At 44.6% G+C, this 26,354-nt stretch overlaps 1 protein-coding gene across 1 annotated transcript in view; it reads right to left on the bottom strand.

Annotated features, from left to right (window-relative positions):
* Positions 1 to 26,354, bottom strand: part of LOC311237735 (neuropilin and tolloid-like protein 1) — a 265,853-nt gene that overhangs the window by 136,298 nt on the left and 103,201 nt on the right. Inside the window, 2 exon segments of the mRNA XM_084325710.1 lie at positions 336 to 463; positions 982 to 1,023. Coding sequence (XP_084181836.1) covers positions 336 to 449 — 114 coding nt within the window. The 5' untranslated portion in view covers positions 450 to 463; positions 982 to 1,023.

Genomic DNA, 26,354 nt, shown 5'->3' with positions numbered 1-26,354 from the left:
TTGTCCTTTATTGACCAAGACCAAACAGCCCTAACGCTCTTCACCTCCTTCATAATAAGACCAAACAGCCCTAACGCTCTTCCTCTCCTTCATAATGAGACCAAACAGCCCTAACGCTCTCCATGTGAGTGTGCATGTGTGTGTGTGTGTGTGTGTGTGTGTGTGTGTGTGTGTGTGTGTGTGTGTGTGTGTGTGTGTGTGTGTGTGTGTGTGTGTGTGTGTGTGTGTGTGTGTGTGTGTGTGTGTGTGTGTGTGTGTGTGTGTGTGTGTGTGTGTGTGTGTGTGTGTGTGTGTGTGTGTGTGTGTGTGTGTGTGTGTGTGTGTGTGAGACAAACCTTGGAGCGTGGTGGAGCCCGGATGTACCACTTGCAGTCGACGGCCTCGGCATCGCCAGCCTTTCCATCTCGGGTGATCTGATGAGACTCAACGATGCCCTCCGGACCGCCCATGTCATACTGACAGACTGCAACACACACACACACACACTGTTAGAAATGTCTGACCACCAAAACCTGCACAGACTACAACGTATGACGTATATCATGCCAGTTAGGGCACCTTGTGTATACTGTTTACTTTTACTTATAGTATATATTCAGATTCAAATTCTTTATTGCCTATAGTTATTGTAATGTATAATATAACCGATAGGGCATGCAGACCCTCATCTGCACCTTTGTTTACACTGTTTATTTTTCTCATATTTTTATATTGTCATGTCATCTCATCTCATCTCACACTTCAGACGTTAAGCATCAGTAGTAACACTGACGCACTGAATGGATTAAATCAACTGTGGACACAGAGACAATGGAATACAACTGTAACATTCACAAAGACGGCAAGACAGAGAAAAGGAGACAGACAGAGAGAGAGAGAGAGAGAGAGAGAGAGAGAGAGAGAGAGAGAGAGAGAGAGAGAGAGAGAGAGAGAGAGAGAGAGAGAGAGAGAGAGAGAGAGAGAGAGAGAGAGAATACCTACAGGGTAGAGGTGGAGGAGCTCCCAAGTCTGCAAAGTCTGGATCTGAGTGGAGAGAAGCAGAGAGGAGAGGACATTCATCTTTAATACACGTCTACAAAATCAGGGTATTCACAGGACGACTAACAAGCAGGTGCAATAATGTATTGATGAATAACACCCAGGTACAGTAATGTATTGATGAATAACACCCAGGTACAGTAATGTATTTAGGAATAACACCCAAGCAGGTACAGTAATGTATTTAGGAATAACACCCAGGTACAGTAATGTATTCAGGAATAATAACCAGGTACAGTAATGTATTTAGGAATAACACCCAAGCAGGTACAGTAAAGTATTTAGGAATAACAACCAGGGACAGTAATGTATTTACTTTAAGAATAATAACCAGGTACAGTAATGTATTTAGGAATAACACCCAGGTACAGTAATGTATTCAGCAATAATAACCAGGTACAGTAATGTATTTAGGAATAACACCCAAGCAGGTACAGTAAAGTATTTAGGAATAACAACCAGGGACAGTAATGTATTTACTTTAAGAATAATAACCAGGTACAGTAATGTATTCAGCAATAATACCCAGGTACAGTAATGTATTCAGGAATAACACCCAGGTACAGTAATGTATTTAGGAATAACACCCAAGCAGGTACAGTAAAGTATTTAGGAATAACAACCAGGGACAGTAATGTATTTACTTTAAGAATAATAACCAGGTACAGTAATGTATTCAGCAATAATACCCAGGTACAGTAATGTATTCAGGAATAACACCCAGGTACAGTAATGTATTCAGGGTTTAGGGTCTACTGAAACTGCTGTCGCGGCACCTGTGTCAGCTGCACACACTGCTATCAGCATTAAGCAGTATAACTCATCACAGTTAATGTTAATGTCGGCTAAGGGTGAATACACGCTGCAAGGTTCGTTGACCCAATTAAGCGCCGGTCAGCCTTTTTCGGCTTTTCATTGTGCTCTCATAATATCTCATAATAATTCAACCCCTGCTCTTTAAAAAAATGCCTGGCATGTCTTATTAAAGCTCAAATCTGGTCAAAATATTGGTTTAACCGGATTTAACCTCAATTACACTGTGCCACACACATTAGAAGACAAGGGTGAACATCTCTGCTCTTGCGGGGATCCACCCAGTGCATAACTCCTACGGTAAAAGAAGTTGGCAACTATATAAGACGGCATGCTTAATTGGTGTGAGTCTAGCCTCGAGCACAACGGATATGCAGTAGGCTACTTTTTAAGAAGAGAAGAGGCTTGGAACACCATTCCATTTGAAACAGAAAGAAAGGAGCTGAGAACTGGTGTTTGCAAAAGGGAAACCACCAGGTATGGATAAAGATGCGATTTTGATCGATAATGGGCAAAGTAAGACGCTCTTATGGTTAAGTGGATGGTGGTGGGTGCTGTTGCCGTGTTTGCGTGGGTTCATCTGTTGAGCTACAGTACACAAGACCACATGTTATAAACACTCTATCTGTTGAGCTACAGGACACAAGACCACATGTTATAAACACTCTATCTGTTGAGCTACAGGACACCAGACCACATGTTATAAACTCTACATGTTGAGCTACAGGACACAAGACCACATGTTATAAACACTCTATCTGTTGAGCTACAGGACACAAGACCACATGTTATAAACTCTACATGTTGAGCTACAGGACACAAGACCACATGTTATAAACACTATCTGTTGAGCTACAGGACACAAGACCACATGTTATAAACACTCTATCTGTTGAGCTACAGGACACAAGACCACATGTTATAAACACTCTACATGTTGAGCTACAGGACACAAGACCACATGTTATAAACACTATCTGTTGAGCTACAGGACACAAGACCACATGTTATAAACACTCTACATGTTGAGCTACAGGACACAAGACCACATGTTATAAACACTATCTGTTGAGCTACTGGACACAAGACCACATGTTATAAACACTCGTGTTACAGCTGGTACATTCTCGCTACTTTTCTGTTCATCATCACTGAAATATCTGAAAACAAACCACAACCCCTCCTTCAAAAAGGGTTCAAATGAATGTGGTGAGTAGTCTACTATATTATTTTCTTAAGTATAGTAGATGCAAATTGTTTTGGTAAACACACACGGCAGAGGCATATAATCTGCTCATCAGGAGCAGTTAGGGTGTCTTACTCAAGGACACTTGGACAGGCTGCCTGGAGGAGCCGGAATCGAACAGGGAACCTTCTGATTACCAGACGACCGCTCTACCTCTATTTACAAACTTCTTATGTAATACATAGTGCTGTTAATGTTCTTCCTTTTTGCTCAAATGCATCAAAAGTACAATTGTTATGGGACTAATACTGAAACCATCCACCTCAGAGGCTTTGAGGTTTGAGCAGGAGGTTCCCAAGCTTTTTCTTAGATTAAATCATTATTATTAAACCTTTATTTAACCAGGTGAGCCCCATTGAGATCACAGGATCTCTTTATCGAGGCTAGCCCTGGCCGGGATAGCAACAATACCGTATCGCAAACAACATAAAAGCGAACATTAAAAAAAACACATATACATGTAGCTAAACACGCAATAGCAACTCACAGAATCATGAGAAGAAATGGAATCCGGCTAAAGGAAAGCAATTACAAATTAAAATAGAATCTGTCTCCAAAGCCTTCACTACATTTCTGAATGTCCTAATTGGGAATCAGCTCATCTAGCCGCACTCTGTCTGTCTGCAGGTGGTTCCAGGCTGCAGGGGCAGAGAACATCAAGGCCTGTTTGCCAAGTTCAGTGTGAACCTCAGGGTAAGAGGGTGAAGTTTGAGCGCAAGCCGTACTTACTAGTTCGATGTGAGACATACCCACAAAGGTAAGAGGGAAGCAGCAGAGCGAGGATGGACTTATAAATAAACATATGCCAATAAGTGAGTCTGCCCAAGGCCGCTGAGCTCTGGAATACAGGGTTTTTAAAAGGTGAACCCGTAGAGGACGCAACATTCCTGTGATGCTCAAAAAGAAAGGGATTAAAAGGAGATGTATATCTATTGTTGGGGTTAACTTGTGGACAAATGATGATGTACATTTAACAATGAGACATTCGCTTTTGGATTTTCCAAAAAATGGGTTTATTAAAGTTATTTTTGAGGGTTACAAATGGGAATCATTTTCATTTAGTTAATTTATTGTTTTTGTTTAAGCATTATGCTTCAGCCTGTACCTTTTCAGTCACTGCCAAAATCAAAGACCGTTGACAGTCTGAAATAATTGTCCATATTTTATTGTGTGTGATGATGACTGAATAAAACTACTACTATTATTACTAATACTATTACTAGTTCTGCTACTGCTACTTCTGCTACTACTGCCACTGCTACTGCTACTGCTACTAACTCAGTCCTCATGTCCAACCCAGATTCGGCTCAAACAAGGGACTAAACACGTTTCGTTATTATGCCACAACAATGTGGAACACCCTACCCACAGCCGTAAAATGATGTGAATCCCTACCCACATTCAAAACCTCTCTCAAATAGCACCTACGGGCGGCCGCCGCAATTCGAAACTGGCCCCGGTAAATGTCCAAACCCCCCCCCCCCCCCCCCCCCCCCCCCCCCCCACACCCAACCCCCCCAATGTACAGTTTCCTCCCCCTCAAATGTATATATTCTCTTTTAGAAACTTTGTCTGTAAATAAACAGTACTGTATATTTGTATATCTTGTATGTCATAAATGTCTGGATATAACTGTATATATGTATGCCATGTATGTCAGAAATGTTATGAATTTAAAATGGGGGACCCTGATGTAAACAAGACGAAAGTCTTTCTCTGGTCTGCATCCCCTTAACAATTGTGTGTATTGAGCCGTACTGTATTGTACCCATTCTGCAATCTGTTAATAAAGTTTTCAATCAATCAATCAATCAATCAATCAATCAATCAATCAATCAATCAATCAATCAATCAATCAATCAATCAATCGAGTCTGCAGTCATGCCACGCCACAGCCTGGTTCTCATCATAACATAGCCCCTAGGTGTTTTGGACATTGTGTGCCCTCTGTTTTTTTTCTAGACCAGAATTCTGAATCTCTGACAGGTATAAACAAAAAACACTCCATTTGGTGTTTTGGTGGCATTCACAACAAGTTTTCCCAAACTAGCACAGTGTGGTTTCACACTTTTTTGGGCTGGGTGCCTCATTCTAACTGGGGATCATTTTAAAGTTCAAGTTTTTCAAGTTGTGTTTTATTTGTCACATATAAGGTACATGTACATTATAGTCAAATGCTTGGTTCTGTATGAGCCTCCTGAGATTGTGCTTCATACAGTAAAATAAAGTCCAAAGACCAATACTATACAAAATATACAATATACAAAACTGAAATGTACAAAATGCAAAAGAAAATTATTAAATAAATAGAAAAGAGGCAGAAGAAGTAGTGAAAGTGTGTAGGAATAAATAGATAAAATAGTAGAGTGTTTAAAAAGTGTTTAAAGTGTCTAAAGTGAGTGAATGTTTAAGGTGAATGTTTAAAGTGGGGGTGTTGTGTGCAGTGGGTGTAGAATGGATGGGTTAGTGTTGCAGTGAGTCCACATTGAGCAGCCTGATGGCCTGGGGATAGAAGGTGCTCTCTGTACCGGCCGCGTGTACCGCTTCCGCAACGGATTCTATTTCCGGGGTTGCCCTGATTGGCCGTGACGGCCACGTGACACGCCGAGGCCACGCCCCGCGGCAGCAGATGCGGCAGCGAGAGAGGCCGCCGCTGTGTTGTACTTGAACGCGGACTTAACCAGTATATTGTATAGCGTATGGTGTATGGTAACTCAGTGGGGAAAGTGATTAAACAGCTCTGCACTCGGGAGATGTGGCGTGACAATGAGAAGCATTTTGGATAAAAGTATTCTGTACTTCTGTATGACAACAATGTATGCCTTTCAAATGTTAAATGATAAATGATTAAGCGTGGCGCGATGTGAAAGGCAGTGGGGCACAGCTCTGCACTCGGGAGATGTGGCGCGACAATGAGAAGCATTTTGGATAAAAGTATTCTGTACTTCTGTATGACAACAATGTATGCCTTTCAAATGTTAAATGATAAATGATTAAGCGTGGCGTGATGTGAAGAAAACAGGTTGAGACGAAAAGACAGTGTTCCTGAAAAATGTAACTGTGTTGAAAACCAGCCTATTCTCTACCGTTAACCATGAGAGTTGTATACATTGCATAGTATATTGTATAGCGTATGGTGTATGGTAACTCAGTGGGGAAAGTGATTAAACAGCTCTGCACTCGGGAGATGTGGCGCGACAATGAGAAGCATTTTGGATAAAAGTATTCTGTACTTCTGTATGACAACAATGTATGCCTTTCAAATGTTAAATGATAAATGATTGAATTAATGAATTAATGAAAACTTTATTTAACAGATTGCAGAATGGGTACAATACAGTACGGCTCAATACATACAATTGTTAAGGGGATGCAGACCTGAAAAAGACGTTTGTCTTGTTTCCATCGGGGTCCCCCATTTTCAATTCATATAGACATTTATGACATACACAACATACATGACATTTATGGCATAGGGACATATAGGTATTTAGTACTGAAGCGTGGCGCGATGTGAAAGGCAGTGGGGCACAGCTCTGCACTCGGGAGATGTGGCGCGACAATGAGAAGCATTTTGGATAAAAGTATTCTGTACTTCTGTATGACAACAATGTATGCCTTTCAAATGTTAAATGATAAATGATTAAGCGTGGCGCGATGTGAAAGGCAGTGGGGCAAGTGATTAAACAGCTCTGCACTCAGAAAAAAAATGTGGCGCGACAATTGCTGCTGCGGCGTTGAAGTGGGGAAGCGGCAGTGAAACACAGCAGCCTCGGCGTTTTGCCGCGGGGCGTGGCCGCGGCGTGTCATGTGGCCGTCACGGCCAATCAGGGCAACCCCGGAAATAGAATCCGTTCCGGAAGCGGTACACGCGTACCGGCCATGAGACAGGCACAGCTACTGAGAGTTTGCAGTCGTGGACACAGTTCCTTTACTTAAGTAAAAGTAGAAATACCCAGATAAATGAGTACTCTGGTAATAGTAAAAGTCCTCCATAAAAATTTGACTTAAGTAAAAGTAGAGAGGTATTTGCTATTGCTATGTACTTAAGTATCCAAAGTAAAAGTATGCATTCTACATGACGTTTGTCATATAGTGCTTGGGAGCATTCACGCCTCTATCCATTGACCTCTAAAGGTTATGTTAAAGTGGTATATGGTCCAGTTATCCTGCTCTGATTAAAGGTTATGTTAAAGTGGTATGTGGTCCAGTTATCCTGCTCTGATTAAAGGTTATGTTAAAGTAGTATGTGGTCCAGTTATGCTGCTCTGATTACGTCCTCTTGAAATGTGCCTGCTTCAAATGTGTTCTGTATCGTATCGCTCTCGCTCGGCATCGCTCTCTGCACTATCTCGCATACGTGCACGCGCACTGAATAAAGACCACAATGTACCTTTAATCCCAATATTCGTCTGACCACACCCCTATCAGCTTACCCATATAAGCAGGGGTGGGGCCACCCACTCTCCTCCTTCTCGCTTTCACCACAAGGAAGAAGTGCCTCGGTAGATCCCCACACTTGACACCATGATGGAAGAAAGGTTTAGGAGCAGCTTTGGGAAACAAGGATACGTTGACATCATATCTTTATTTTCTCTCTCACTATTTTCGAGAAAATACGGCGATATTGTCTTCGTACTGGAGTGTCTGGAAGATGATGATCATTCTAAAAACCCTCCACCGGTTTTCGTATTGGGAGCACGCCGCTGCATGCTTCTCAACTGCAGTTCCTTGCTGTGTTTGTTGGGGTGAAACCTGTCAGGCCACAGCTGAACTGTCGGACATGCCGCTGTTGTGAGAAGCGGTGCGTTCCAGGTTGGGTGAGTAGTGTTTGCTGGCGGGCTCCACTTGTCTGTTAGTGCTATGGGGGCTACTTGACAAAGTTTATGGAAACCGGCCCCAGGCTAGGGTCCTTTGTTCAGCCACCTAGGCGACAGAAGGCCTTGGTCTGAAGACCATTATAGTTTTAACTAGTGGGCCGCGACCATTGACACTGGTGATCCCGGTGTGTTCTGGACGAGTGGATTCTCTCTGTCACCGTGTTAAGGCCCCATCTTTCATATCCAAATGAGAGTATTCCTTCACGAGGGGATATGTGCATGTAATGTGCGATAGCGGCAGATTCATGTTCAAAGTCAGCTACACAGGCCAGTTGGTACTGTGCTGATTCCGTCGGATGTGGTAAAGTCACCGTTGTGAAGCGGTGTTGACATCTTGTTTTCTCTTTTCTCTTAAAAAGTGAGGAGAGGTTCAGAACGGCGGCCTGTCTGGGTGAGTGTTATGTCATTGTTTACATGTTCATAGCTTACGGTTAGCCAGTCAGCTGTTAACTGCTGCGTTAGCCTGCTGGATCGCTGCATGGCCTGCTTAGGGCCTACTATTAGCCAGTCAGCTGTTAGCTGCGGGGCTAGCATGTCGTGGTCGCTAGGTAACGTTAGCTTGCTGCTATGGCCATGGCCTGGCGCGGGGTAGCTTAGCTTCTCGCGCGCCGCCGTGAGCTCGCTTCTGATCGCGTGCGTCGTTAGATCGGCGTCTCGCGAGCAGAAGCAGTAGCACCCGAACGGTTGGAGCGGCCGTTAGCTTGATGCTATTCTGTTGAACGTGCTTTGATTTTAACATGTTTTACACTCTTGACCACGACGTCATCCTTGACAGGGGATGTTTTCGTCGACCCTGCCCTGAGCCAGGACGGCAAGGTTGCATCAACAGGGGACTGTAGTGCGGGTTGGGGCGGTGACGCTGCCCAGTTCGGACAACACAGGAGCGGCTGTGTTCCTACGGTGTCTGTGACTGCACTTCGCTGATCTGCGTTCCGGGTAGGAACGGGGTTGACCAGACCTCATAACACGTCTTCTGGTTTTACTTTGCTAAATGTATTGTGAATAACGGTGTTTTTCCCAAAACGTGTGTTGCTACAATGCATTTACGTTGCGGGTTATGTGTGAGCTGTTTTTGTCACTGGCAGTTAGCTTCTCCGTGCAAACGGGATGTAATGATCTGGTTGTTGTGTGAGAAACACGGCCGTGTACTCACAACTAAGGTAACTAACCTATGAAGCTATGCTTGGTGACAAGTGAGTAAAAGAATGTTCTTTCTCAGACTGTAATGACAATGAACAGTGTGTTCACACATTAACAGGTTTTCCTGTTTTAACTGGCCGTATTGAGGGTAAAATAGGAGGATTGTGTTTCCCCCCCGGTTCCCTGGGGACTTTTTCATCCTCCTATCAGACATGTTGTGCATTAATTGTGTCTTTTGTGTGGTAGGGATACGATGTAACTCTTAGCTTGATTGCTGAGGTTGTGCTAAATCTGCTGGAGAAACTTATTTCCTAAAGGGAAATTGGTTTGGTTGCTGTCATGTGTGCTTAGCAAGGCCTGTGGTCGATACTAATCAAGAATGATGTATTCTCTCATTGTGAAAAAAACGGCGTTCCTCTGTTGAGTGTTTTTGCCATTTTTTGTAGGTGATGATGGGTTGTGTGTGTCATGTGACCTACAACTGGGTTGTACTGGCCACAGAAGCACATGTGTATGTTGGACCGGGGTTCTTAGAGCCCTCTCTATTCTGTGTTTTTCCTTAGTAAAAATCAGATAGCAGGTTAGCTCATGCGCTGTGTGGAGCTGTGAAACGCTTCATAGAGCTGACTATGACTGTGTCATATTCTCTTTTTGTCGTTACATCGTATCATGGGTGTGGGGTCGTAAAGGGGTGAACTGGTAACCTTTCCTCTCCCCATTGTTCTGTCGGTCAGGGGTACACCCCCTGTCCTTCAAGGTTCCCGTCACGTGGCGGTTCGGCACGTTACGGGGGGGGGGGGGGGGGGGGGAGGGAGTTCCTGGTCCCACGGCCTGGTATATTGGGCGTGTGCACCGCAGGAATTCCCCCGCCATAGAGTACGTCACCGTGCGCGTCTCTGTTGGTAGGACTTCCGTGTGCTGTTCAGGTCCATGTGATGGATCTGTTTTCAGGGGGGGTGGTCAGGGCTCCTCCTCACCAAGCGCCTATTCAGGCCTTCTGTGAGTTCGGACTCCTTCTTCCATGTGAGGAAGCCTCCATCAGAGTACAGAGCCTTCCTCCTCAGATTGTCAAAGTGAGTGGACCCTCTAGAAGGGTCCTTTTCTATTGTATGTATATTCGATTCAATTCGTTTATTGAGTGTGTATGGGTTCAGTGCCTCTTCCCCGGAGGCCCTAAAACCAGTTTTTTACATGGCTCAAGGTGCAATATATTCTTTTCAATCTGTACAGCTCGCGTGGGAAGTCTCTCTGGGGATCCCCGTCTCTTTCCTATGGGAGGGTGGTGGGATGTAAAAATGTGAACATTTTTTACCCCGGCTGTGTAGACTGGGATACATACTGTTGATGCTTCCTTCTTTCTATTCCAGAAGTGTTGGAGTTAGGGAGTGTCACACCCCTCTTGTCGTTCCCCTGGGCGCCTTGGGGATTCAATGACAGGTCTAAATAGCCTGTTCATTGATGGGGGTGTGTCCCGACGCACGTATAGTGCTAGCTCGCTGTGAACAGGCGATTGACTGGCACGCCTTGGTTGCTTGTGGTTGAAACAGCGTTTTTATAAAGCAACTGAGATGGGGGTTTTTCCTCTTCCGACGACCACATCCCATGACCTGGGTGGGTTGTCGACGGATTCTCGTTCATGTCTGGGGGATGATGACGGGATGGATCTGAACATATGTGGTGGGGTCTCACGCCCTTGGGGTGGGCCACCAGGCGCGGTTCGTCCGAACGTCTGGGTGGCGCCTTCTTTTCATGTTAAGATCAACACGCATATCTGCCCTTCTCCTGGAGTAGGCATGTCGGCGTGGTTAGGGCACGGGACTGGTTCTGGTCACGCTGGTCCAGATCAGTTGAACCCGTTGTCCGCCGGGGATGCAGATCTGCTGTTCTGGTACCCTGAGGGACTTGGGGTTTTTTCAGGGGGAAAAATGCCAGGTCGGTCTGGGTGTCACAGGGTTAAGCGCTATGGAGACCCTGGTTGGGTATGTTTTTACTCAGCACTGTCGTCATGGCTTACAGCCATGCCATTCTGTACGCGCTCGATCTCGTCGGATCTCGGCCGCTACACAGGTTGGTCCTGGTTAGTACTTGGTTGGGAGACCGCCGGGGAATACCAGGTACGGTGTGCTTAGGGGCTGGTTCTCCATTATTTTTCGCTCCTCTCTCACGCATGGCGAAGAGGGGCCTGTGGGGGTGGTTTTTTGACCTCCTCTGGTGACCCTGTGCTTCCCGTACCGCCAGGCCCGGTCCGAAGTGATGTTTGCGACCCGTAGGCCTGGGTTAACCCTTTTTGGAAACTGAAACACTTGTACTGCGGTATAGCCGGTGTATACCCGCAGGTGTGTTTTGGAGTTTTTTCTTGAGGGGTTATAGGAACAACCACCGCATTGGGTAACACCGAGGTGGTTGATTCCCTGGTGTGTTGGAGCAGTGTCAACTCCCGGGTTCACCGTTTGAGGGTGCCCCTGCACGTTCATGACGTCTGCCAATCGTGTCAGCCTTCTCTGCCTCGACCCCTCTGGGTGGGGGTTTTTAAATGGAGGCTTGGTCATGCAACACCGCCAGCTTACGCTCCTTCCGCCGGTGCGGCTGTGTTCAGCTGTCCCCTCTGGCGCCTGTCTCGTCCGCAGTCTCCAGGCTAGGGTTAACAGCCTGTTGCCTGGTTTTTCCCCGGTGCGCTGCCTGCTTCCGTTGGTTAACCTTTTTTGTGTGCTTACGGCCATGCTGACTGCCTGTTCTGCAGGGTCAGTGTGCCAGGCGGTGTACTATTGGGGGGACAGGGCCCGCTCGGCTTACGGCCATACCAACCTGAACACGCCCGATCTCGTCCGATCTCGGAAGCTAAGCAGGTTCTGGCCTGGTTAGTACTTGGATGGGATTCCGCCTGGGAATACCAGGTGCAGTAACTGAGGGGCCTTTGTCCGAATACGCTGGCGATGTGGGGGGCGGGGCACTACGTGCCCACCTGGTGGGGTCTTGATGCTGGCATCATGGACTTCTCCGGGCCCCCATTCTAGGGAGTCCAGTCCTTTTGGTGGGTCTGGGTCTTCCTTCGTGCTCCGCTGCTACGGCCTTGCCACGGGGTTGGGTTTGCCCTTGACCCCGTGATTCTGGGGGCAGTAACGAGGTTGTTCCTCCGTTCGTTCCCGGGTGGCATGCGGGTTGTGCGTGTGTGTAGTCGTGGGGTCAAGCCACGGTCTGCTCACCCTGTGCGTTGAGTTGCTTGAGTGCCTCTTCGCACGGTCGGGTCCGTCGCCCTCCCGTGAAGCCCCTAATAGGGGGGGTGCCCGCCATTAGGGTGGGTCGGGGGGGCTCGGCCCTCCCTGTTCTGATGGTTTGTGGGGGGCTGTCAGCGGGGTGTATTTGTCGGCCGTTGGCTCTCGCTCGGCCTCCCTTGTGCAGAGAGCGATGCCGAGCGAGAGCGATACGATACAGAACGTTAGGTTATGACTATAACCAAGTTCTGTTAGTATAGCGACGCTCGGCATCCGACGCCGCTGCAGCCTTTGACCTCGCCTTGTGGCGAAAGCTTGGGAAGGAGGAGAGTGGGTGGCCCCACCCCTGCTTATATGGGTAAGCTGATAGGGGTGTGGTCAGACGAATATTGGGATTAAAGGTACATTGTGGTCTTTATTCAGTGCGCATGCACGTATGCGAGATAGTGCAGAGAGCGATGCCGAGCGTCGCTATACTAACAGAACTTGGTTATAGTCATAACCTAACGTTTTCTATCCAAAATCTTTTTCTTCAAAGTAATTAGTAACTAATGGGTTCAGATACATGTAGTGGAGTAAAAAGTACAACATTTCCTTTGAAATGTAGTGGAGTAAAAGTATAAACTTCCCTAAAATAAAAATACTAATTGTACTTAAGTACAGTACTTGAGTACAAAATACTTAGTTACTTTCCACCACTGAGAGTTTGAATTCTGACCCTGTCTTTGGGGTGTTAAAACATTTCCCTTTGACGTGGCATTAAGTACACATCGTTTCCTTGATTTGACACATTTCCAAATTAAACAGGCCGGCGGCGGTGACGTTCACCTTGACGGCGTATTGAGGGACCAGCAGGGGTCTTGGCTCTCAGCCCAGCAGACTCACTCCTGCTCTGCCTTCAGCGTGCAAAGTTTACAGATTGCCTCGTTGACGTTTTAATGGGGATTTACTTCCACAAAGACAAGAGGACATGATGGATCTGAATATTAGGCTGAAACCTTAAAGGGAAAATCCACCCTAAAACAAAATTTACATTGTGCGATTTAAACGATCGTGGACAGTCATATATATAAACACAGACTCTCTCTGGTATTCAGCTTAAAGAGAGACTTATTCAAGAAATCTAAACTGCGCTGTACAGTTTTATACATATATGTGAATTCCCTTTAACCATTCTCAAGAGAAGTCCAACTCTCTCTCTATATAACTCTCCCTCTCTATAACTCTCTCTCTAACCCCATCTCTCTCTCGCTAACTCTATCTCTCTGTTTGAGATTTAATTAGGAATGTCTTACATTTGAAGGTGAATAAGGATAGTTGAGAAAGAAAGAAAGAAAGAAAGAAAGAAAGAAAGAAAGAAAGAAAGAAAGAAAGAAAAGAAAGAAAGAAAGAAAGAAAGAAAGAAAGAAAGAAAGAAAGAAAGAAAGAAAATAGATTCAGTCATTATGTTTAGTTCAATTTAACCCTGGGTCTGAATCGGGCGACTGGCAATAATGGCTCCAGTGTCCTAGTCAGTGTGCTGTGATGTATGGCCTCTTACAGCAACAAGGCAGTGCATCAGGAACAGCAGTGTTGAATCTGTTGAGCTTGGATGGCAGAGAGCTGGTGTTTTTAAAAATATGATACACAATTGACACTGAGACGGCATGACTATACACCACAGACTGAGACAACATGGCTACACATACCACATACTGAAACAACATGGCTACACACCACAGACTGAGACAACATGGCTACACACACCACAGACTGAAACAACATGGCTACACACCACAGACTGAGACAACATGGCTACACATACCACATACTGAAACAACATGGCTACACACCACAGACTGAGACAACATGGCTACACACACAGACTGAGACAACATGGCTACACACTACAGACTGAGACAACATGGCTACACACCACAGACTGAGACAACATGGCTACACACTACAGACTGAGACAACATGGCTACACCATATACTGAGACAACATGGCTACACACCACAGACTGGGACAACATGGCTACACACACCACAGACTAGGACAACATGGCTACACACACCACATACTGAGACAACATGGCTACACACAGACACCACAGACTGAGACAACATGGCTACACACAGACACCACAGACTGAGACAACATGGCTACACACACCACAGACTGGGACAACATGGCTACACACACCACAGACTGAGACAGCATGGCTACACACACCACAGACTGAGACAGCATGGCTACACACACCACAGACTGGGACAACATGACTACACACACCACAGACTGAGACAACATGGCTACACACAGACACCACAGACTGGGACAACATGACTACACACACCACAGACTGAGACAACATGACTATACATACCACAGACTGAGACAGCATGACTACACCACATACTGAGACAACATGGCTACACACACCACAGACTGGGACAACATGGCTACACACACCACAGACTGAGACAGCATGGCTACACACCACAGACTGAGACAACATGACTACACACACAACAGACTGAGACAACATGGCTACACACAGACACCACAGACTGGGACAACATGACTACACACACCACAGACTGAGACAGCATGACTACACCACATACTGAGACAACATGGCTACACACACCACAGACTGAGACAACATGGCTACACACACCACAGACTGAGACAACATGGCTACACACACCACAGACTGAGACACCATGGCTACACACACCACAGACTGAGACAGCATGGCTACACACCACAGACTGAGACAACATGACTACACACACAACAGACTGAGACAACATGGCTACACACCACAGACTGAGACAACATGGCTACACACACCACAGACTGAGACAGCATGGCTACACACACCACAGACTGAGACAACATGGCTACACACACCACAGACTGAGACAGCATGGCTACACACACTACAGACTGAGACAGCATGGCTACACACACTACAGACTGAGACAGCATGGCTACACACCACAGACTGAGACAACATGACTACACACACAACAGACTGAGACAACATGGCTACACACAGACACCACAGACTGGGACAACATGACTACACACACCACAGACTGAGACAGCATGACTACACCACATACTGAGACAACATGGCTACACACACCACAGACTGAGACAACATGGCTACACACACCACATACTGAGACAACATGGCTACACACCACATACCGAGACAACATGGCTACACACACCACATACTGAGACAACATGGCTACACACCACATACCGAGACAACATGGCTACACACACCACATACTGAGACAACATGGCTACACACCACATACCGAGACAACATGGCTACACACCACATACTGAGACAACATGGCTACACACCACATACCGAGACAACATGGCTACACACACCACATACTGAGACAACATGGCTACACACCACATACCGAGACAACATGTCTACACACACCACATACCGAGACAACATGGCTACACACACATACTCAGCTCTAGGTAACGAACGAGACGATTGTAAAACAAGGACACATTTCCCCCCTCCATGTCACAGTCTTTGGTGTATGGATGTCCTAATTTTCTTGTCTAGACATGAGTCAGAGGCTTCGGGGTGCGAACAGGAACGGGTCCTGAACCTGGAGACGCTATAATGGGATAGTGACAGTGAGACGAAGCCGGAGGGAGAGATGGGACAGAAAGAAAAGAGAGAAGGAGAGAGAAAGAGAGAGTTAGACAAGAGAGAAATAACAAGAAACAGAAAGGAAGAAAACAAAAGAGACAGAGAGGGAGAAAGAGAGAGAGAGAAAAGGAGAAAGTAAGAGAGTGAGCTAGACAAGAGAGAAATAACAAGAAAAATAAAGAAAGAAAACAAAAGAGAGAGAGAAAGAGAAATAGAGAGGCTCTGTGGCTTTGCTTTCAACTGTATGCTGGAAATAAGTGTTTCGCACAAATTAATGGCTTGGCTTCATGCCCCCCCCCCCCCCCTTAACAACAACATTGTTATTGGTCAGATAAATAAAAAAAGACATTCATGGGTAACGGTTCTCAATCAGTCAGAGACAGAAGAGTGACTCTGAACTGCCTTTCATCATTTATTGGCTCTCAGCTGCAGAAGACACGTAAAACACAGTAGTCTTGCGGTCGCTGCACATCTTGTGTACCCTCAGCAGAGAGATACAGAACTGCTGAGGGGGTACGCCAACACAACGGGGACATACAGTGTGATATGGAGTAAAAAACTTTTTTTTTCAACTTCACATGTGGCTCCAAAACAACAGATACATTTACTTTCTAACTCTGTTACATATACTACAAAACTAGATTGTTAGTTTAGGTAAGTTAGGTTAGTGAGGTAACTTCAGGTTTAATTCTGGGTCATGATGATAGTTCACTTCATACTAAGGCAGATCACCCTGGTAAGATAGGCAGACCCACCCTGGTCCAGAGCAGGTCATGTTATATGTAATGCAACGTATATGTGGATGCAAAGATACCCTGGGTATGTCCAACTGGCTTCATAGTAGCTACAGTAGTAGTTACAAATGTTAAAAGCTGTTATATAAATGCACCATTTATCTTTTAGTTACAAGTCAAGATAGACCGCGCAATCCCGAAGATTAAGTAGAAGAAAGCAGGAAGCCGGACCAGCACTCTCAGGTTCAACAAGTTTTAATCGCAGCCGTGTACAAACATGTTTCGGAACAGGTGTTCCTTCGTCAGTGTTAATGGCTAGCAACGATAACTTGTAAAGATGGGGGCTATGTACAAGGCAGGCAGGAAGTGACATCAATGCAGGTGTGCCTGGAATTGCTAGTCAACTTTGACCGTAGGAAGGACATTATAATATAATATGTTATAATGTGAAGTAAACTCAAAATAACAGAAACAAAATTTAATTATTTTGAGTTTACTTCACATTATACATATTATATTATAATGTCCTTCCTACGGTCAAAGTTGACTAGCAATTCCAGGCACACCTGCATTGATGTCACTTCCTGCCTACCTTGTACATACTTGTACACACTACACGTCCGGCTCAAAACAGAAACCCGCCATCTTTAAATTACCTCGCGTGAACCATTAGCAAGATATCATTTTATTTGCAGCAAAAAACAAAGTGCAATAAAAGTGCAATAAAAAAAAAATTCTGCCTCATTTGTTGATGAAACAAAACCAACATCAACACAATTTACCACCAAGAGCGGAGAGTTTAGTCTCACAAAAATATCTCTGATGTTGTTAGCTACATGCTAATGTGATTGGCATTTTTCCATTATAATAGTTAGCATTGAAGCTAGCGTACATTAGCGCAGTAACATTAACGCTAGTAGAATAAATGGATGAAAATGTTATTTAACAGATTGCAGAATGGGTACAATACAATACTGCTCAATACAAACAATTGTTAAGGGGATGCAGACTGTTGTAGTTTGGACTGGGTTCCTTATAACAATAACTTGACAACACATGAGCTTAGTTGGTAGCCGCAGCTACTTGGGACAGCTCTGCTGTAAACACTGGAAATAACTTCGGTTACTATGTCCACACGCAACCAATGCAACCGGGATGCGCCCAAAACTCCACCCTGGACTTTCAAAGACCACGGTTGCAGTGTTCCAAAAACCCGGTTGCGTGTGGACGAACAGTGCACCGCGCACATTAAGGCTCGGTTACATAACACCCGCGTTCGTGTGGACAGTGCCGAAGAGGACCCAATGGAAATCCCTGGCCAGGGGGATCCCGGTTGAGCTCCTCGAATCATCTTGTAACTAGATTATACCATCTAGAGGGGGTGGGGACAGGTGACCAGGTGGGAGGGGTCGATTAGACAGGAAGACAAGAAGACAGGAAGATGGGATAGGGGGGAGATGGGGGTTAGGTGTTGTAGGGGTGGGAGACAAAAGGCTGAGGTGGGGGGAGGGTGACTGAAGAAGAAGTCTTTATTCATCATGCAGTGACACACACATACGACGGGAGGCACACACAGGAACACACACATACGACGGGAGGCACACACAGGAATACACACATGCAATTTCTTTGGGGGATTGAGTCTCTGCGCTTGACCCATCCCGTCCTGTCTTGTCCAAGTGCTCCTGTCCATCTTCGTCAAGGACGTGACCGCGCTATCGATCTGTTGTGCATGTTTTTCCATTGGGTTTATCTTATCGGGAAAGGAAACCCTTGCGAGCAAACTCCACACAGAAAGGCCTGGGAGATACCCCACCTGGGTACCTGGCAACGCGGAAACCTGGTCCCCAAGCAGGAATCGAACCCAGGACCTTCTAGCTGTGAGGCGACAGTGTTAACCACTACACCATGTGCCGACTGAAGACAGGAAGATGGAACAGGGTAAATGGGGGTCAGGTGTTGGAGGGGATGTTGAGGTGGGACAAAGGGGAGGGGGAGACAGTTTCTACTACACCGCCTTGGACAGGAAGCGGGGGTCCTGTTTGGAGAGACACTCACACTGTATTGGTGCGAGAATAAAACCTCCTGTTCAGACTGATGTGTCTCATTAAAAGCTGTGGAGATGAATGCAGACTGTGTTCTGTCTGAGCGCTCTCACTCCCCGGAGAGAAGAGAGCGACGGCAGCCGCTTTAATGTACTTCCATCTCACTTTCCTCCCGGTCATGTGGAACGGTCAACCAGAACTCCGATAAACAGGTGTCTGCGGGGCTGAAATCAACTCAATTTATGAATTCCCATTATCTGTTTTTATGGCCGAGGACAGTCTCATTGGTTTTTGCGAAGATGAGCAACCCCACCCCCTCCCCCCCTTCCCCAACGCAGTAAAACTGAGACCCTGATGAGACTGTAATCTCTGATAATATCAATATACCAACGTTGACTGTGGGCAGGAGAGTGACTTTGGCTGCGTTCACACTGCAAGCCTTTAGTGCTCAATTTTTTTTTTTTTATTATTATGTTTTTGGTAGATAGTTTTATTGGTTTTTACCGGGCAGTCCGGCAGAGAGAGAGAGGAAGTATGGGAGGATAGAGGGGGGAAGACATTCGGCAAAGGTCGCCGGGTCCGGGAGTCGAACCCGGGATGGCCGTGTTGCACCGCAGTGCTGTACGTGGTGCTCCACCCTGGTGCCCCTTTAGTGCTTAATTCTGATCTATTGCTCAGATCCTATTTCCTTTGTTTGGCCAATATCAGATTCCAGTGTGAACTGGTCCACGCTCCTGAAAAAACATGGAAATGGTTCATGTGGACACTGAAGTCACAGTTTATGGTTTCATTTATACATTGAATGCAGTGGAGGCCAGCTAATCAAAACAAAATCAGACCTGTATCTGATTTAGGACCACATGTGAACGTGATTTGTGCCAAATCTGATTTGGGCCTATTTTTTGCGTGCAGCGTGAACGTAGCCTTTGTGGACTCGATACTAAAATCTAACAGCAGGAAGCGTGTCCTGTACTAGAAACCACAGCAGAGTGACTTGATTCGCTTGATTTAACACATGGAAGAGAGAAAATATCATCTCAATCATTTCTGTCCAATGATCCAAAACGGAAGTTTATACCGTTCAGTAAAACCGACCGAGGGGATTGTTTTATTGTTTTATAACAATTTATCGAGGGGATACATTGTAACAGCCGAGGGTTTAGAGCTCGTAACCGGTATCAGCAGTGAGACAGTGGTGTTGTTACATACCTGTGTGCATGAGATCGATCACACACGCACACACACACACACACACACACACACACACGCACACACACACACACGCACACACACACACACACACACACACACACACACACACACACACACACACACACACACACACACACTCAATAACCGCACACGCTTCAGAGCACATATATAAAGCGCCAGCGCACTTCGCTTTTGTGTGCCAAAACAAATGCCTTCCGTTTGGGTTGTTTGGTTTTAACACGGCAGGCAGACAGACAGACAGACGGGCAGACATACAGACAGACAGACAGACAGACAGACAGACAGACAGACAGACAGACAGACAGGCCGTATGAAGGATGAGAAAATCACAGTTGAAGACAGTTAATGAAACAGCGACCTTCAGGTCATCCCAGCTGGTTGGAGCAGAGATTTATTATTGGGCTTTGACATCACTTAACCTAACGCGGTCACAACACGCGCATCCCCCCCCCCCCCCCCCCCTGCTCCTGCATAAACACACACATATGTACAGGCATGCACAGGCATGGATACACACACACACACACACAGACAGACATAAAAAACACAAACAAACACACACACACACACACACACACACACACACACACACACACACACACACACACACACACACACACACACACACACACACACACACACACACACACACACACACACACACACACACACACACACACACACACACACACACACACACACACACACACACACACACACACACACACACACACACACACACACACACACACACACACACACACACACACACACACACACACACACGCACACACCTATAAATAACCAGGCTTCACTATTACTAAAAAGGTGCAGTTGCCTGTAAACTCCTCCCCTGCGACCCTTGACCTTTAAAGTGTTCGGCTTCTGAATTCCAATCATGTGGACTGGATTTCTATAGTGATCAATCACTGCCTGTCCTCGTCTCTCTTCCCGTTCTAATTGATTGGTGGATCAATAAAATAGATTGATAAAATGATAGATGGACTGCGTTTATGGACGTTTTGTATTATATATATGTTTTAAATACTGTCCATACGCAGTCCTGTTGACTAAATAGCTCTGTTTTCAGCAGTGGTGGAACGTATTTTCACTCAAGTACTGTACTTAAGTACAATTTCGAGCTACTTGTACTTTATGTGAGTATTTTCATTTTACGGAACTTAATACTTTTACTCCAATACATTTCAAGGGAAATGTTGTACTTTTTACTCCACTACATTTATCTGAACCCATCAGTTACTAGCTACTTTGAAGAAAAGGATTTTGCATAGAAAACATAATATATACAAAATAGAAAATGTCTGAAGATTATATACTTTCACATTTGAAGCCTGTCAACTTCAAGAGGACATACTGAGATCAGCATAACTGGACCACATACCACTTTAACATCACCTTTAATCAGAGCAGCATAACTGGACCAGATACCACTTTAACATCACCTTTAATCAGAGCAGCATAACTGGACCACATACCACTTTAACATAACCTATAGAGGTCAATAGATACACAAACATTGTGTAGAATGTGTACTTTTTTACTTTAGATACTTAAGAGTACATTCAAATACAAATACTTATTTACTTTTACTTAAGTCGAATTTGAATGGAGGACTTTGATTTGATTTTAAATCTTTATTTCGAACATGTAAATACAAACAAAATAAAACAAAAACAAATCATTAATCTCTAGCAATGAAATGGAAAAAAATTGAGTACTCATTTATCTGAGTATTTCTACTTTTACTTAAGTAAAGGAGCTGTGTACTTCTTCCACCACTGGTTTTCAGTATATTTCAAAGCCATGACACGTGTTCAGCTCGGCGTGTGGCTGAAGTGGAAAGTATTGATGGACGCTCCTGAAATCCAAGAGCACAACGCAGAGAGGAATTTCACACGTGTCCTTGGAATTATCTAGAATGCCGGGATTCTTCTGTGACATTCGATGAATTCAGAGCACATCACCACACGCGGCCAGTAAAAGTAAGAGAGTGATCTCCTGCGGTTCCCTCTTTTCACTTTACAGCCTGGACCGGAAATGTTATGTTGGATTTCTGTAAGCACTGCTCACCATGTAAACAGACACATGTTTTGCTTCTCAAGTCTAAAATGTGGGTAATTTTGTTCACTTTCATTTCAAATCAGATCACCACTTGCCACAACCTTTTTAAGATAGGATAAGATATTCCTTTATTGATGCCCTTGGGGAAATTCGGGTGTCATAGCAGCATGGACGAGGGGGGAGGGGAGTTAGGCCTACAGGTATGGGCAGGGTAATAGTAGAAAGACATAAATATACGCAATACAATTTGATCTCAATATAATTAATGTATTATTAATGAATTATATAATTTACTCGTTTATATATGTGCAGGGGGGATTAGGAGCTTAAACGTGTAACTGTTTCCCCTGCATTGTGACTGTTTTATGAACCGTTTGTAAATCTGCACACAGATCAAATTCAATTGACTTGATTCGCTGGATTTTTAACACATTAGATCTCCTTAATGGAGAACATTTGATTATATAACCAATGACCTAATGACCCCAAACTGATGGTGTAAGTCCATACCGTTAACTCCATGGAGCGCCTCTGTACTAATGGAGAAAAATTGATTATATGATAATTTTTGCCCAATGACCCCAAACTGATGGTGTATGTCTGTTAAGCAGAAGCGATGGATAGGATTGGTAGTCTACTTGGTATGGTACTACTATTTCTAATTGGTATGGTATGGTCCTCTTATTTCTACTGCTACTGCTACTCCTACTTCTACTGCTACTTCTACTCCTACTGCTACTGCTACTGCTACTTCTACTCCTACTCCCACTCCTACTTCTACTGCTACTCCTACTTCTACTCCTACTGCTACTCCTACTGCTACTCCTACTGCTACTACTACTCCTACTGCTACTTCTACTCCTACTGCTACTCCTACTGCTACTCCTACTCCTACTGCTACTGCTACTCCTACTCCTACTTCTACTGCTACTTCTACTTCTACTCCTACTGCTACTTCTACTGCTACTTCTACTGCTACTGCTACTTCTACTCCTACTGCTACTTCTACTTCTACTGCTACTGCTACTTCTACTCCTACTTCTACTCCTACTCCTACTGCTACTCCTACTCCTACTTCTACTGCTACTTCTACTTCTACTCCTACTGCTACTTCTACTGCTACTTCTACTTCTACTGCTACTTCTACTGCTACTCCTACTGCTACTCCTACTGCTACTTCTACTTCTACTGCTACTGCTACTCCTACTGCTACTCATACACCTACTTCTACTCCTACTGTACCTCTACTCCTACTCCTACTCTTACTGCTACTCCTACTTCTACTCCTACTGTACCTCTACTCCTACTCCTACTCTTACTGCTACTCCTACTTCTACTCCTACTGTACCTCTACTCCTACTCCTACTCTTACTGCTACTCCTACTTCTACTCATACACCTACTGCTCACCAAATACGAACAGTTTATTAAATGCCCCACCAGAGAGGAGAACACTTTGGATCACTGTTACACCACGGTGAACAATGCCTTTCATGCCGTCCTCTGTCCACCACCGGGAGAATCTGACCACGTCACGATCCATCCGATGCCTGCATACAGGCGGACATTAAAACTCTCTAACCCTGTTGTCAGGACATCAAAAGTGTGGACCAGTGAAGCGGTGGAGGCTCTTCAGGCATGTCTGGACTCTACAGATTTTTTTCAGGACTGCTACAAATAGTCTGGATGAGTACACAGAGGCTGTAACGTCCTATATCAGCTTCTATGAGGACAACCAGGCACGTGCACACATAGAGCTCAAGGGGTGCTTGAGCACCTGCCTTTTTGAGCCTCGTAAAAAAAGTGCCCTTTTTGAAAAAGAAAAATATTTTTTATATATTTTTTTTATTTAAATTTTTACCGTTACGCATATAGACTGCCCTTCCAACTGAAAAATGTCAGGATAGAATAAAAATATTAGGTAAAGAGAGAGAGATGCCCCATATTCCATTGCAGTTTGCACGGCCTCCTCAGCATGCCTCTCCGCGGACCTATATATTTTATGCATAGCGTGGGTGGTGATGATGATGATGATAGAAACTAGGGATGTCCTGATCCGATCACGTGATCGGGATCGGGGCCGATCACGTGATTTTCCGAAGATCGGGATTGGCAAAAAATAAATAACAAAATCTGGAATTTCTTTTCTTTTATTTTTTTTTAACTTTATTTCTTTTATTCAACAAACATGACCATGTTCACGTCTTAAACTCATACTGAGGCATTCGTTTTGGTTTTAAATTGCATATCATCATTCATTTATTTATTGTCACACAGAGCAGAAGAATTTTGCCAAAACAAATCAATAGTATCCAGCTGCAGAACGGCAGACCAGCCACACTCTCAGACCCAAATAATTTTATTATAATTTTTTTTAATCCCAATTTCTCACATTACATTCACCCTGAATGTTGACGTTATCAGGTGAAAAGTTAACTTCATTCAAGCGAGGCATTGCAATCCTTGACATAAATCATTTGATGTATAATTAAATCAAAGGAAATGCGTTTGGGTCTGAGAGTGTGGCTGGTCTGCCGTTCTGCAGCTGGATACTATTGGTTTGTTTTGGCAGAATTCTTCTGTTCTGTGTGACAATAAATAAATGAATGATGATATGCAATTTAAAACTAAGGCCTCAGTATGAGTTTAAGACGTGAACATGGTCATGTTTGTTGAATAAAAAAAAAAAGTAAATTTTTTTTAAATCGGATCGTGAAATATCGGTATCGGTAGATAAGCAAAAAAACGTGATCGGGACATCCCTAATAGAAACCGCTGTGGCGCATACAGTTGAATGCTGGTATTACACTCATTGAGGGACACGAAGAAGTCAAGTCCGATGGGATTTGGGAATCTCAAATACAAATCGGGATTGAATTAAAAATGCATTTATATTAAACAATACAGAATATAGGGTACTTCTTGGGGTCTGTAGGGTAAGAACTTATTTCCTCCCCCTGAACATTTATGGAGATGTATGGGCCTTTTAAGTCAGTGATAAAAGTGTCTTCCAAGGATAAGTGAGCTCCTGCACTGATTATTATAGTTCAATATTCAATATTTGATCAACAAAAAACCCCCAAAAACATAAAAAGGCCCCCCCCCCCCGAAAAGGGCCCTTAAAAATCGGGCTTGCACGCTATGCATGCTCGGTTAAAATACACAGGTAGGGCCTATAGTGCCCTTTTCAGCCTTGGAGCACCTGCCCCTCTAAAGTCCTGTGCACGTCCTCTGAGGACAACTGTGTACCAACTCGGACCCGGGTGAGTTATAACAATGACAAAACCCTGGTTTACGACAAAGCTAAGACAGCTCAGGCTGGAAAAAGAGCAGGCCCTTCAGAAGTGGAGACAGAGACAGTTTTCAAGGCGTCAAAGTACAGGTTTAGCAAGGCGGTGAGGGAAGCTAAACGCCAGTAATCAGAGAAGCTCCAACACTAGCTCTCGGCCAATGACACTGCCTCTGTCTGGAGAGGGCTCAGAAACATAACTGACTACAAGCCCAAGTCTCATCACTTAACACTTTCAGTGCCGGCCATTAGACGAAGCCGTCTGTTGCGACGCCACCATTAGATATATAGGGATCCGTCACCTTGTTTGTAGAGTGTTGGGAAAGTTCACTTTCTACATGAACTAGTTCAGTTCACAGTTAACAATTTTTAAAATGAACTAGTTCAGTTCATAGTTCATAATTAATTTTTTTTAACTAAAGTTCATGGTTTCAAAAATGAACTAATTTAGTTCTTTTTAGATTTTTTTTAAATATAGATTTTTCACGTACAGTTACTTACATTACAAAAACACACATTGGGACAAGGGGGGGGGGGGGGGGGGGGGTCCTCCAGTTCATCTCTATGCCATCATCCACACCATAAGCAAGCAAAAACAAAACAAAAAGAAAAACAAGCAAAAAGGAAAGCAAACCAAGACAGGCACTGTACAGTATTGCACTTGCCTCGAGCCCATTCACATGTAGACATATATTTATTTTTTCCTATCCTAGGTCTGTCCATACAATGGGGCACTGGGCCTTTAGAAGGATCAGAGAAATTTCAGCAGGAAAATAGTCTAATAGTGGGGCCCACACCTCCTGAAAGGAAGCGTTGTTGCCTCTATGCATTGCACAGTGTCTTTCATGGGGTAGCACACCGAAGATCTCTCTATACCACATTTGTAAAAATGGAGGCTTATCCTTAATCCAGTTTATCAGAATGCATTTCCGGGCTGAAAGTAGAAGTTTATCAAATAGTTTG

Source organism: Notolepis coatsorum, assembly GCF_963971535.1.
Source record: "Notolepis coatsorum genome assembly, chromosome: 12".
Lineage (NCBI taxonomy): Eukaryota > Metazoa > Chordata > Actinopteri > Aulopiformes > Paralepididae > Notolepis > Notolepis coatsorum.
The sequence above is the reverse complement of the archived record's forward strand: the minus strand, read 5'-3'. Positions and strand labels throughout refer to the sequence as shown.